The sequence below is a fragment of the Atractosteus spatula genome, chromosome 2 (assembly GCF_055471065.1).
Source record: "Atractosteus spatula isolate fAtrSpa1 chromosome 2, fAtrSpa1.hap1, whole genome shotgun sequence".
Taxonomy (NCBI): domain Eukaryota; kingdom Metazoa; phylum Chordata; class Actinopteri; order Semionotiformes; family Lepisosteidae; genus Atractosteus; species Atractosteus spatula.
The window spans coordinates 41,457,344-41,473,112 of record NC_142707.1 but is presented as its reverse complement, the minus strand read 5'-3'; the positions used below and the strand labels follow the sequence as shown (position 1 = coordinate 41,473,112).

Below are 15,769 nucleotides of genomic sequence, written 5' to 3'. Positions count from 1 at the left end.
TAATGATAAAATGTGAAAAAATGCAAGAATACTTTTGATAGCCACTAGATCTATGGCGGCTCTTCAATTAGATCTAATAAGCCCCACATGCTTGATCTTCAAGCTTCTTTGCTACAAACAAAGACCGGTCGTAGTATAAGATTCATCGTCATGTCCTTGCTCCTTTTTTGAAAAATGACAAATAGCCTGAGAACAGAGAATGCAAGCAGAGAAACAGCTTATTGTGAAGATGAATACAAACCTATTTAAGTAAGGAAAATACAGCATTCCCATTACCTTTACCAAAACTGCACTTTAAACTGAAACCACCTGTTTACCATTTTGATCTATTTAGTTCTGCTACACTGTTGCTGCAAACTTTTTCTAACATACCTTTGCTCAAGTTCTCTCTTCACCACAAATTCAACAGACTGCTTCTTCCTGTGTTCTCTCACAGCTGTGGTCATTTGCAAGCATATGCACACAGATGGTGAGAGTCCTAACAAGGTTCTTTTTGGAACAAAGTACATTATGGGATTAAACAGACTGCTAGGTTAATAAAGCCAGATAACTGTCTCCTGCGTAAAATAAACATGGCAATGATCAATACAGAATGTCAAACTATCAGACAGGAATAAACCAATGAATCAAACATCTTTTCGACCATTAAAACAAAAAAGGAGTGTCTGCACTCATTCTGTATAGATTAATTTATCACTTTAACATCTGATACAAAGCATGGCACTGAACTATTCCCTACAATGTACAGCATGGTGCTTTACTCATAGTAAATATTGAAGTAGGAGATACATGTAACTTAGGTAAGATCCTTGGTTACCGCTAACATTCTATGCTTACTCTTGATTATAAAAAAATTGGGAAGTTCATATGGTTTTGTGTCACTTCTATGAAAGGGGTCCGAGGTTCAATACATGTCTGGATCCAGCTGAGGAAGGGTTTCTGGCTCTGTGCCAAATCGGCCCCAACTGGAGGGGGCTCTGGTTCCTTTGTATTCTGTGTTCAGATTCTAATATCTTGACCTATTACAATGCTCTTTCAAAGAGCACAAAAATCCCTAATAACAACACAATTCATAATTATTTCAAAATAAGTACTTCCTGTATAGCAAGATGAACATTTCTGAGGCCAAATACCTTGCATTTATCACTTATCTGGTAGTAACCTGGGAGCAGTGTTTGCCATGCCCATACAAGAAAGAGGTATTGCAACTTTTGTGATGCTAGAATTTCCACCCACATTCCTCACAGATTCCAGTGGGCCAACAACAAAACAAATACAATTCAAGTGAATACAGAATCAACAAACTCAGAAATGAAAACACATTGGAAGACATTTTGCAAACCTTTCAGTACAACAACTGAGTCACATACACTAAATTAAGCGCCAGGTAGTTGATTCCTACAAACAAGGTGCACCTCTGGACTGCACATCACTGAAAGCTGGAAGTATGTGACTGCAGTTTCATGCCCAAACTAAAACAATGTTATGGTTTTGCAACTGCAGAATATAATTACATTAAGGAAAAAAGACATAACTGTAGCATGAGGAATACACAGCAGGTGGGTAAGGGGCCACAGGCTATAAATGGAGAGGGACCTTTAATGATAAAAAGGATTATAGGGTTCATGACATTAACTCACTTTAGACCATCTGCAATTGATTGTTTTACTTCCCCTCTTTAAGGAGACGCCAGAAAACCACATTTGCGACAGCTTGCTGTCGAAACCTGTTTTTTTACATGACTTCCGAGAAGTGATAAAATGTCCACAAGAAGTAGGCCACTAGCTTTTAATTGTGTTAATATACATGACTCTCCAAACCAGGCACCCCCAGATTTGATGACCATACTATGCTATTAATCTTAATTAGATTTTCAAAAGTAGAATAGAGTAGGAGTTCAATATTTGAGAGTGCTATAAGTCCTCGTATTTGAAAGTAAAGATATTTGCAAGAGATGTGAAAAGAAAAAATATACACACAACATTGAGAATTAATTTACAAGAGCTATGCTATGTGACAGCAGAACACATTCACTCACGTAGCCAGATAGTTCTATGGGGATAGCAGATTTGTAGTTTAGAAAAATTAGGCCCTTAAAATAATTCACACTTCAACATTGATTAGCCCCAGAGTTGTGAAATTAAACAAAACCACATTTAATTAAAATTGTCCAGTGTTATTTTAAAAACTGCATTTCAACAGGCAACTGCCCTCTTGTTAATTGCTGAAGTAAATAAGACTGAGGTTTTGTGATGTCAGATCAGATTTGTTTTCCTTCACATAACACAGACATCTCCATCCTCCTGTAGCTACAGTTAAACGTTTAGAGCACTTAACCTTTCCAGTCTCAAAGAAAGGATGAAGAGATGTCACGATATAATTATTTTACGTTTTTTAATGTACTGACAAAATGAATCCAACCTCCATGAACATCAATGAAACAATGGACTCAATGACCTATATACAAATTAAAAAGAAATGTATTTAGGACCAAGGATAAGAAGCACGTCTTTTTAAAAAAAAGTAGATAGGTGATTAGAAGAAATTGCACAACTCAGAGCAATTCAATTATATCTTATGAAATGGTTGGAGGGGTTGCTTGGATAAGTCTGCAGCAACTAATCAATCAAGCAAGATATATCTTGAAAATGAGGCTATATAGCCGTTTTATGTTTTCTTTTACATCCAGTTCAACGTTCACACCACCAATCATACATCTCAATGATGGACATAAATTAGTCACAATGGGTCACAAAACATTACATAGTTACTGAAAACATACATTTTTTGCAGTATTAATTATCTTTACAAAAAAACATACATAAATTTTGGGAACACAAGCTGAAAGATAAAAGATACAAAATATATTTGCCATAGTAAATAGGTATCAACAGTATAGGCTTGTTTTGTTATGCTCCTATATTTTCAAACTTGTCAAATTACAATTTAATTTTCACCCACTAAAAACTAACAATACCATCACAATAGGTTTACAACCTGCAGATTAACAACAACAGGAGTTTAAATTTAAATTTCTGAAGTGAGTATAAACAATTATGCAAAAGAGGCATACTTCTGCCAAACTGGACTTAAGTAAGTGATGTTGCAATAAGGATAGAGTAGCTTGAGGATTGCTTAAAAAAAGACCTGCTTTCTAGAAAATGAAATGTAAAAGTAAATGAGATACAGTGAATTGACCTAAAACAACTTAATTGTCAGGAATTCAAAATAGGTAGAGAACTTTAAAAAAAAGTCATGTTTTAAAATGGCAGAAACAAGCACCTACAACAATTAACATGTTTTGTTCCCAGGTCTCATCAGAAAATATTGATCTAGTTCTGCCATTTTAAAATGTGACCTTTACTTAACAAAAACCAAGACGTATTGAAAGCTTTCCTTTTTGAGTGTAAACATCTTCAAAGTTTAGGGTTGAAAATTTCAGTTAGAGGAACAAATTGACCTATAGAAAATTCCAAATTGTGTTTAATACGCTAAATTACCTACCAATCAACCTGTATAATTAACAGCTGCCAGTACTAAAGGTCATTCCATATGAAATCAACAAAAAATGGACTTTTCCAACTTGTGTCCTTTGATTTTAATGAAGATTACCATAAGTACCTACCTATGGGAGAAATGGGCCTCAATGACTACTTAAGCACTCAAAGATGACCCCCACAACCTACCAGAAGATATCCATATTCTCATCACTAACAAACACAAAACACAGAAGGGTGGGTTTTAAACCTTATAATCTGGGTTGTCTATTTCTATTTTTTTTTTAAGGAATTGCAAAAACACAGTTTGACCTTTGACATCAAATCTCTTAAAACACAAATGTAGAATTTTTTCTAATTAATTCTATCTATTGCCCGATTAATGTATTTATTGTTAATGTTCAGCAGGATGGAACACTCAGAAATTACTTCAGTTTTCCCATTTGTTAACTTGAACCTATAACTATAATGCCAAAGATTAATTAAATTATACAATAAGCATTTGCAAGGACAACCGTAAACAAGTGTAAACCTGTTTTTATTCCAAATTTAGGAGACAGAACATCTTTACTCATTTACAATTTTAGAGTTGAATCACTTGTTCCTTGTTTCAAATCTTCTGCTAACGCCATGCTTTGTTGAATGCCTTGAGACACTGAAGATGAAAATATTACATGAACAACTGGAATCCATATAGATCAACTTTCATTAGGGCTACAGATTTCAATGTATGCTATGAATCATTAGCAAGTCAGACAGTTGCCCAATGGCTTGCTGAGAACAAGTCTTTCCAGTTGCAATTCAGTCAGGCAAGAGCTGTGCCTGGCGCATGGAGTCTTCATTGCTTTCAACCCATTTCCATAACAAATGTCATAGTGCGCCGGTTCTTCTGCTCAACAATTCAAATTGAAGAACTGATCACACTCGAAGAGTTCAACGATGGTACCCTGACCTTTGACCAAATTAAAAAGTCTATATCACAGCTGTGAATGCCAAGGACTGATGGCTTGAGGTCGGTGGTAGCTGCTGATCTGAGGCAGCGTGAAGAAGAGGTGAACTTCCTTTTACGCAAAGGAACCTTTGAGATCATGTACTTTCCCTCGCTGTCCTGATCAAATTACTGTAAATTTGAGAAATGTGCTGAAAACCGTGGAGCCACCACACAATGAGTACCCTGAAGCAAAGAGGGAAAAGCTCTGGAACAGTGGCTACGAAGCAAAAGGAAAAGTTAAACAGTAAGCCTCATAGTCACATGGCTTTGCTTGGCTCAAAGACACACCTAACCAGTGCAGTGTAAGAAGTCTCCAAAGTAACCAATGGCAGGCAAGGCCCAAGAACATATGTGGGTTCCAAAATTGGTTATTCGGGTCTATAAATCATCCGATCATGTCTTATTATAGTTGATCTTTTTTAATTAATACCCCATTATACATGCCGTTATTATTAATAGATAAAAATTACCCCAAACTGACTGGTTTAACACTGAATTAACCAATTACACCTTTATGCATTTTGTCATATGATTACCAAAATATTACCACCCTTGACAAAAAGATATTAAATTGGTCAAATTTTAACTCATATCAATAACTTGAAAAGATTTGGGACCTTTTAAGTATCAGTAAAGTATTTTACTCTCCCCCCCCCCCACACACACACTCCCATTTACCACAGTACAAGAGTATCTAATTAATCAACGAATCAATCAACATAAGAGAGTACGAATGCTCCTCACCATATTCAAAGAACTACTGGAATAGGAGGGCTTAAACTATAAATGTGATTCAAAGAAACTTAAATAGAGGCTGAGAAGAAGCTGCAGAGAAACAACAATCGATCATTGCTTAGGATACACACCTCCCAGCAGGTGTTGTATGAAACTTGTCATTATCTAACAGAATAACAGCAGCAATCACTACAAAAGGGAAGGACCCTGAGCCACAAAGTTATTAAGGCTAACAATTTTCTTTCCAACAGTGTAATCCAGTCAGTGTATAGCAAGTTTATTTAGTAAAGAAAGCTTTCAGTGTAATCGTAGTGAAAAGAAATCAATTTAGATATGTACTATTAAACTAAAAATCGTATGTGATGTACAGTAACTAGCTGCAATCCTTACGTTTATCCCTTCCACATTATAAATGACATTTTTTAAGCGCAATAAGTTGCTTGTATTCAAATGTATAAATGTGCAGTTTAGCAAAGCATATGATGGTGTTTGTAGACTGCCTTTGAGGAGTAAGGTAGCATTTTACATACATGCAGAGCAAAGAGAAGAAAACCACAACAGCTGTGAGGACTCTTAAGTAACTGACAGGTCTCCAGAGAAACTCAGTTTCCAGAACTACAATATCATATGTGAGAATCATCCGAGTGCAGACTTTTGTTTTTCTTCTATTATTTTTTTTCTGCCAAAGTTCAAACTGAATCCTAAATGCATAAATGCATCACCAAGTCAAAAACATTTACTAAAAAAGGAAAGCATGCAGACCTGTACAACAATGTTATAATCATGAGCAGAGAAGGCACACAGTACTGTAATCTATTTCAAATCTGACCACAAACCACAACTAAAATTCAGGCTGTGCACTTTAACACATTGAAATAAAATATGCAAAACTACATTGTGAACTTTGGCAATAGCTGTAGCATATACTACAGCACATCCAAGTCAAGAACCAAAATAAAAGCGTTGTCAGAAGTACTGCAAAACTGACTACTTGTATTGCAAATATTGGAATAAAATCAAACCCAAAAACTTTTTTTGCTAGCAAATTGTAGAGAAGAGAATAATAATACATTATACAATCAAAATCCTTTAGAAAATCTCTTCATCCTCAAATTGCTTGAAGTATGCACTTGAGGACATGAATGTATTCGGATTATGAACTGTTAATGAATATAAAACAGAATTAAACTAGAGTTACATGCTTTATATGCTCAAACACGAGTGATATCATTGATAAAAAGGGATCAGTACTAGAACCAATATTCTTCGTAATTTATATAAATATAACATACCAAAACAGGACAATCATCAAACAAGATAGAAGCTGCAAAGACAGTTACATATATATACTATTCAAGTAAAGCATGGCAGCTGATGTTTTATGTACCAAGTGTCATACAACTGGTAAAAACTATAAAGTAAATATAAAAAAAGAAGTACTGAACTCGAAAAGGCAACTTGTAAAAAAGATTGTCAACATAAACTCTTACGTTTATGTGGGGAAGCAAAAATACATTTGAATATAGTTTAAAACATAGTATTAAAATCAATGGATGTTATTTTAAAGTTGTACAATATAATAGTAAGACCTCATTTTGACTATTATGTACAATTTTGCTCACCACAAAACAAAAAAAAAAGCATTGCTGAGCTGGAATCAGCCCGAGTCAGAGCAACCAGGCACATTCCTGTGCACAAAAGGACTGAATCTTTCTAGTTCTGAAAATGAGGAGATGTGATTCAAGCGTTTAAAATCTTCAAAGGCTTTAACGTAGTCAACCTTATGGACTTCTTCAGAATCAAAAGGCAAGAGGCTAGAGGACACAAATGGAAACGAAGGCAAAATGCTTTTAAAACCCTGTAAAGGGGAACTTACAGTATTTACTCAGCAGAGGGATGGCTTTATTACATTCTTATAAACTAGTTTTTTTCTTTCACTCTTAGTTTTCATCTTTGAGTATTAATATTGCTATAATTTAACTGCATACAAAAAAGATAATTACTTGGCACCGATATTACTTTGAGCTACCTCATTCTTTGACTTAATTAAACAGTACTAAACAGTTCCAATATGCAATTAAAAAACACCAGGAAAAATGTGACTGAAGCAAAATCAACAAAAACAGGAACACAAATTCAAAAAGCATTAAATACTCCCATATTTATCAGAAACTGCTTATTCTTGGCAGGGATGCTTGTCATTCAGAGGGTACATCTCACACAAGCATACTGGTACAGTTTGGAGACATCACTAAACCAGTCTCCTTTTAAAGGAATCATCTAGCCCTTTCAAATTGATAGTAGTTTAATTAGTTGCGAGCAATCCCAATAGATTTTGTATGATTTGTTCTTTTAACAAAAATAAGCATTCTGGAGAGTGACTGTAAATGATTTCTGAATATAAGACAGGAACGACAGGTGCCTGTCATTCCCGGAGTTCAGAGACTCTAGACCAGAAGCCTCAAAATCAGTTCCCAAAATGTCCAGTATCCACTGTTTTTGTTGCACCTTTTTTTTCGGGTTTTTTTTGGTTTTCAGCTACTTAGTTTTTGGCTACTTAGTTGGACAAATTATTAAACTACAGAATATTAATACTTCTACTAAATTTATTAGGTCTTTTATAGATAATTGTACTTTCAATTAAGTAAATTCTTTCAATAATTCACTATAAACAAACTTAAAAATATGTCTAAGTAAGCAAACAATTGTATTAATTGCTTAATTAACTGCTAAAGAACAAACACCAGAAGACACCAGGTCACCAATGAATCTTGAAAGGACCAAAGTGTCAATTTACAAACTTGCATTTATTCAGTTCAAATTCCTATTAGTCGTATCACGCGTCATGTCATTAGTACAATTCCTTTTATAACTGCTTTTCCTCAGGTAAAAAATAAACTTAGGCCTGGAAAATAAAATGTTAGTCCTTTCAGTGAAATCTTCCATCTAGCACGTAATTGTAAATACCGTGTGTATTATTAAAAGGTATTTTACTTGTAGTGATAAGATTTTTATCTCATGATGAACTTAGCAAAATGTCTTTATGTAATTGATTTGCCAAGCTCTACATGTATTACTTACTATCAGACTGAGAGTCAGGTACTGCCTTAAGTTAAAAAAAAAGTTGATGGATCACAGAAAAAACACATATAGCAAATTGCGCATATGAGCAGATAAAGTGAGTCAGTGTCAATCCCACAATATGGGATTAAACTAGCTTTAGCTAATCTATTTTAAGGCAATGGGAAAAAATTCAAATGTCCCCTACTGATGAGTGTTATTGTTTGACACTTTAAGGCACTTGGACAACTTTATATTTTGTCATTTAGACTGGACAATGCAGTGGCCTCTCCATACCATTCCAAGTCTGGTGTTAACAGCATTTACTTTCTTTGGGCTGCGTTGAACATGTAGCCTGGGTATTTTTATCGAAAGATTTTCATCTTGGACCATGAAAAGCCCAGAAATAAAATGAAAAAACACCACCAACCAATAAGAGTGCACAAACTGAACAAAAAATGCTCAAGAAAGGAATGAACCTTTTTTGTCCGACACAAAGCTTGTTGTAACTGATGGAAGTACAATTGTATATTTTTCTTTTCTTTTCCATTAAGAGTATAATTTCAGGCCTAGATGAACTCAGAAAACAAAATAAAATACTAAAAAAAACATGCCTGGCACATTCAGAAACTTAAAAGGTACAGCTTGAAAGGAATTACCTAAAAACTGCATAGCTGTGCTATGAAAGCTATTGAGAAGTTTTTGCATTTGCAATTTCAAAACGACCTTACAACCTAACCTGTAACAATATCTATCCCATGATGGTGAACTGGCAAAATACTGTTCAGTAAATAATATGAACCCGCCCAATTAAACCCTTCCTTTCAAAGTAGATTCGTCAATACAAGACAGGGACTATTTAACTTTTTATCAGAGGGAAATAAGTAAAAGGATTGGGAGATGTGTTTCACAACGACAAATTCGGTAAAGCAATCAATATTCAGAAAAGGTGTGCCATTCAATTCAGTTTCCCTCGTACTTGGGTTACATGTACAAAGAGATATCCAACTCCAGTCCACGAGTTTCAGAACCCCTCAGGAAACAAGAACAACTGGATTGTTTTGGAATACAATGTCGCCAGATGTCAAGAGAATAATTTACCTGCAGAACCTCAGTGGTTTCAGGAATTCCACAGCGTGGGTCTTATTCCCCCGGTGGCAGTGACTGTATTTTCAAAGCTGAACCCCCCTTCCTCCACTGATCTGTGAGCTATGTTGTCTAACTTCCTAGTACTGCCATTACATTTCTTCCATGGTATATAGCTACAGCAATATAAACACGAAACTTACCCATACTGTCCTTTAGCGCAGGACTTCCTCGCTTTCCCTGATGTTCGCAATCCCCGCTACGTATGTATTTCACTATTTTAGAATAAACCCGTTAATTTTTGTTCGCTTGTTGTATGTCGCAACGCAAACCCATTCGTCTTTAAGGTAATGGAAGTAAGACACAAGAACCGAGGCAGGTTTTTTTTTTAAGAAATTACAATGGAAGTCATTCCCAAGTCTCCACCTTCCTAGACTTGCCTTTAAACTCTTATTGTCACACATATACAAAACAGGAGAAAACTCCGCGAGATTTGAAAGCGAGAATCCCGCGAGAGGTCCACACTGGAATGCAGCCCGTGGAGCTGCTCCAGCGGGAGAAGGAAGAAGGATGTTCTCAGGCGAGTCGAGCGCCGTTCGACTCCTCCTGCGCAGCCTAAGTTGCGCTGACAACTCATGCTGCTTACTTAAAAGACGTCATACGGCTTACCGTGGCAGGAACAGGAAAAATTCCCTGTATCTGCCATTGTAAAAGGACACAGCTTTGACAAATGCGTTTCTTGGAGGTTAAAACAAAAATACTGTAGCAAATATAACACTGACAACACAACATCTGCAATTCCAAACTGTTGAAAAAAACGTGTTTAATGATTTCGGTCCAGAAATCCTGCTGGGTTTCTTTTTTTTTTAGTGTATTATACAGAATTGTTTTGATTCAACTAGTCAGGTGGGTTTTATAGTATTAATCTAGAGAACTGAATTCTGGACAAATGCAATCTTTTAGCTAACGAGAAATCGTTATATACGTATTTATTTGGGAAGAAAACAGGGATAAAATAAGTTACAAAGTTTAAATGATAGGGTATTACATGAAAAACGTTTTGTACTATTACATATTGCAATTTTTTTCTTTGTGTTTTGAAATAAGCTATAGTGAAGTTGAGTTATTTTAAGACGACCCACCACTTTGCATCTGGGAATTTTGACTTGTAAAATGGTGTTTCACAAGAAGTAGTAATAAACTTTACATTTTTCTGAGATTAATTTTCTGAATAAGAATTTCTTAATAATAGGTTAATAAGGTTATCTTTGCCTGTTACAAATATACACTAACCAGCAACTGATCCAGTCATCTTACTGTAAATATAATAAGTTTTTATTTAAAAGGTTACAACAATGGGGCAGGAAAAGAAGAGACAAATAGGCTGTCTCAGAGACTGTCACTTACAAAATGAACATGTAGGTTTGAATAGTAAAATTTTGCAAAGAAAACTCTTAAGAGAGAACTGGATATATTATAGATACATTTGAATTGAGTTTTGCTTTGTTTGGGATGCAGAATTTACAAGGGGTTAAGTATGCTTCATACTCATTTACTGTATGTCCTAGTCAGGAGTTATGTTTCTACTGTATTACAGTGTTAATGATGTAAGGGTCCATTCATGAAAATTGATTATAGGGGAGGGAGCAGGCAAATAAATGTAACAGTTACTAATTGCTGTTTAACAATTTCTGCACCTCTGATGTTATACAACATGTGATTATAGTTCTCATTAAAATACGATTATCTCAAATTAATTATTGATGTGTTTTGTTCTGGTTAATTTAAGAATCTTTTTCTAAATTCAAGATTCTAATCTTGATGCAATCTGACGATTTATCAAACAGAATTGTCAAGACATTAAGTATAAAATACACTTTTGCATTTTTAGATTCTCTCTCTTAAAATGCATTTGTATATACTGTAGTTTGGGTAGGTACAATCTATGAAGGGCATTAAACAGTATGAGAATATTAAGTGAATATAGGTCTTGCAGACCAGACCTTTAATCTTGTTTGGAATTCTAATACTATGAATAATAAAATCACAAAGGATTTTTTAACTGTCACTGTCAAAAGTTTTTAAAGTTACCAGTAACTTGGTAAAATTTGTGTAATAGCTGGACTTAAGCATTTACTGTTACATTTTCTAGGTAATGTGCCTTCATTTCAGTAGTCCTTTATGTAGATTTAAAGTTATGTGATTCAATCTGCAGTGGTTCAGATTTTACCAAAATATTAACATCTGAAATTTTGTATTTTTATGTATCAAATACAGACGAGATGAAACAGTCAGCCTTGGCATCATCAGTTAGGTCTATCCGTCTCAAGTTTTGTCCCCTAACCCAGTACTTCTTCAGGATAGAGGGACAGCAGTGATAATCGGTCACTACTTGCCTGTGGCAACCATACTGGTTCATCCCATGTACCAGAGCCAGCATGAGGCTTTTTCTGCTGCTTCTATCATCTGTTGCACCACAGACTTTTCTTTTCCACTGATCCCCAGCTCTCCTCACATTCTCCAAAGTGACTGGGCTAGGAAACCACAGCATCCTACCTCAACTAGAAATGACCAGACTTTCCACCCTTTGCTTCTGATGTTGTCCACAAGCTCAGCATACCTGGGTTTTTTTCTCTCAAAAGCTTCTTGGTCTCCTATCTTCCCAAGCAACTGTCAGTTCAATGAGGATTATAACCTTTCTCTGGTAGGATGACATGACTACATCTGGTCGCAAGTTTGTCTTGACTATGTCTGGAAATACATGTCGCTTGTCTAATCGACCTCCATTGACCAATCACTGCTGTGTCTTTGAAGGATGCCGGCAGGTCTAGTTCCAGCAAGTGCTGTGTTCTTTTCTCCAGCCTTGATAAAGCTAATGTTGGATCGTGCTGATTGAGGTTTCATACCTTTTCTAAATATATCCAAATTCAAGGCTAGTGCCCTGAGTACCTTATCGTGATGCCACCGATACCTGCCTTCCCCTAGTGCCACACTGCAAGCTGATAACACATGTTCAAGATTGCCTGTTCTTCCACACAGTGTGCAGCTGGGGCTTTCAGTTAGCCCCCATCTATGGAGAGTACTTGGAGTGGGTGAGACATCATAGACTGAGCGCAATAGAAATTGAATCCACAAAGGCTCAAGTTTCCAAATGTCCTTCCATGCTAGCTTTCTATCTGTTGTTTTCCATCTTGTCCATGCTCCCTGTTTCCCCAACTGTATCGCTTTTGAACTGCGAACCTCTTCTTCCTTCTTTCTTATCTCTTCTTGAATTAAGCTGCTCTCCCTGATTTTCTTTTTGTACTTACTTGCAAAGCCCAGACCTTGACAGCCGACAGTTGGCTGTACAATAATTTTTTTTATATTTAAATTATCAGTAAATTATATTCCAGGATAATCAACGATTCCTAATATCCAGGATAAGATTATGGATTCTATAGCACTGCTTTCTTAACAATACAAAGGTAAATTTACATAAAGTTTTGCTTTTGCTGTTTTAACAAGTTTATGACAACTTTTACCAAACAGCTAATTTTTACTAAACAGGAAACAGTTTCTGATTAAATGTGCTGTATTGTCTAAATTATATTTGCTTCATTTTTATGAAGAAATTTAAACTGGTTTGCAGCAAAGAACACTAGGTATTGGCTTCTTGTTTATGATACAATGTTCTCCATTAGTAAGTGTAATAAATATTGTACATTTCAGAGCAAACATTCATCCTGCTAATCCCTGCAAGTAGTTAGCAGGTTCTCATCTGAAAGAAACCATGAAGTTTGACAATACAGAAATCTACAGCTCTAGACACCTGTAGTATAGGTATATTATCTTAAATTAGTGAATTCAACTTGCAAGAATATTCCAGAGTCTTAAAATAATTATTAAACAAAGGTAGTTTAACAAGCTATTGCATAATACATTTGTCAATAACCTTTTTGAAGTTTCTGTATTGTTACAGACAAGGGGGGAGAGGAAATAAAATAATTAAACCCAAGTGGTATGTGCTGTAACATAACAACATGTGAGACAGGAGTTTTGGCACGTTAGTTCTTTATTTCTGGCACAGCTCTGGTGAAAGAGTAATACATTCAGTCAAACTTGATAGACAGGACAGAGCAACAAAACAACTACTCAACTGACAAAACCTTAAACAACATTTAATATTATGTACTACAGATCCAGAAATCCAGAATGGTAGCACTATACCCTGAAATCCTATACAATACCTTGCCAAAAAGAGAAATACTCTTTGTACTAAAAAAAAAATACGATACAAGACTAAATCTCCCTATAGCATGGATGCCCAAAAGTGAATGGGAATCTCTCTCACTATTCTAAAAATGGATAATGAAACTAACCCATCGTTTTCAGACTGTTTAGGCCTTGAGTAGTTCAATAAAAATGTGAAGTGTAAACTATAGATTTTATGACCTATTAAGCTGTAAAAGTATCAGTAAAAGTATCAGTGCTTTCATTTAATACTGTATGTGCTCAAACAAAATTGCTCCATTTTATTTGGCATATCTTAATGGAGGTTAGTTCATAATTTTGTATAGTTATAGTTCAGTTTGTTCTGAAGTCAAGTGGGCAGTTGTTAGTGAATTCACTTTTTTCACAAAAGAGTCCTAAATCACTTCCCAGTTCCAAGAAGGTGAAGGAGTCTCTTTTCTTTGTAACATTGCTTTTATCTGTGTATAAACACTTTTTTTTCTTTTCCAGCTTTGATTACTGTATTGCATTGTTTGCTGATAGACCAAAAATGTTCTTAACAAGCAGCAGCATGTTCAGAACTAAGCTGCTGGGATCTTAACTAGAATAAAATGCATGAGCCTACAGTATATGCCCAGGCTCCCTTTGGATTTCAGAATATAGTTCAAAATACTGTGGCTTCTGACTATATCAATGAACTGTGAACTCCCTATTCACAGACGCATCCTTTTGATTCTTGGGATTCTGAACATTTATCAAAATTTCCCAAAATAAAGCTCCAAACCCCGGCTGACAATGCTTTCTGTTCTGTTGCTCCAAGACTATGGAATGCCCATATTAGATAAAGATTTTATTTTTATTCAAGTTTATTTGTATAAACTATCTGTTTCTAATTGTACTGTTTTAATGTATTCCTTTCTGTATTATTTTCCCTCTTGTTCTGTTGTAAAGCACAATAAGATGATATGTCATGAAAGTTGCTATATAAAATAAAGAATATTATTTTATATTTTTAAGCTCAAATTCCATGAAAGTCTAAACTTTTTCTTTCTTTAAACGAGGGACTCTTCCATGAAGTCTAAACATTGTGCAGGTAAAAATCATCTTTAAAATTGTCTTCCCTGTGAAAGTGAGCATTGTTCTCTGCCACCAGAAATTATAGGTAGGTTCAATTAATAAAATATTATTTAAAGATTAATGTAGGAAATACATTTACCCTATAAATATTTTGTTAGAGTTCATTATGGTACTTTAAAACACATATTTGGCTGTTAGCCAATGCAATTTGGCTGTCACAGCATATTTCAAAATATTTTTTTTGAGGATTTGTGCCAGTTTGATTGTTCTCCATTCCATTAAGGACCTTGTCTAATACTTTTGAATATGGAATCAAAAAGATTTTTGGAATTTAAAAGGTATCCAAACAACTGGGCATTTGTTTAAAATGATTTATGTCATTTACACAGCTAGACTCCCTTTTCCAGCTCCCTGGGGCACACATTTTGAAACATCTCCTGGCTAGACACCACATTATTACACAACAAGAAAGGCATCTCTTACCTATCACACCACTACCAGCAGATAAGAAAAAAAGGATTTGTTTCTTCTGGAAATTGGAATTGAGGAACAATTAGTGAGGGACAATCTCAGGTGGGAGGATGATGTAGTTTGTACATGTGTAAGAATGCGGGAAGAGATACAGTATGTAGAGGATGATATCGCCAACCCCAATCCTCTACTGTCTAGAGAGTGGGATGATGTGACTCATAAGGTGAAAGTGCCTTTGAGCTTTTATTCAAATCCCGGTAAGAGTAGAGTCAAACTTGTCACAGGCGCTCAGACATTTTCATTTGATAACTGACATAGATTATTACAGTTCAGCATGATTAACAAAGTATGTTCCCTCTCAAAACTGTAACACATTGTCAGTACCACTCACAGATTGTCGTAATCACAGACGTAAAGTGCAAAGTTTTACATTTTTTAAATATATTTAAGATTATTTTCTTATTTTCTTAAATTATTATTTGTTTTTTTTTCTTTTAAGGTGTAATACGGTGGGGTGGGATGGTGGTGCAATGGTAAGTGTGGGTATTCACCAGGTGCTCAGGTTTCCTCCCACAGTCCAAAGACATACTGGTAATTGGCTTCGGGTTACAGGTTAGTTGGAAACTAACTGGAAAAAGTGCCC

At 35.3% G+C, this 15,769-nt stretch overlaps 1 protein-coding gene across 1 annotated transcript in view; it reads right to left on the bottom strand.

Annotated features, from left to right (window-relative positions):
• cd2ap (CD2 associated protein) overlaps positions 1–9,820 on the bottom strand; it is a 91,075-nt gene extending 81,255 nt beyond the window's left edge. The window contains exon 1 of the mRNA XM_088905539.1: positions 9,573–9,820. Coding sequence (XP_088761665.1) covers positions 9,573–9,576 — 4 coding nt within the window. The 5' untranslated portion in view covers positions 9,577–9,820. The remainder of the gene's footprint in view (positions 1–9,572) is intronic.
• Between the last annotated feature and the right edge of the window lie 5,949 nt (positions 9,821–15,769).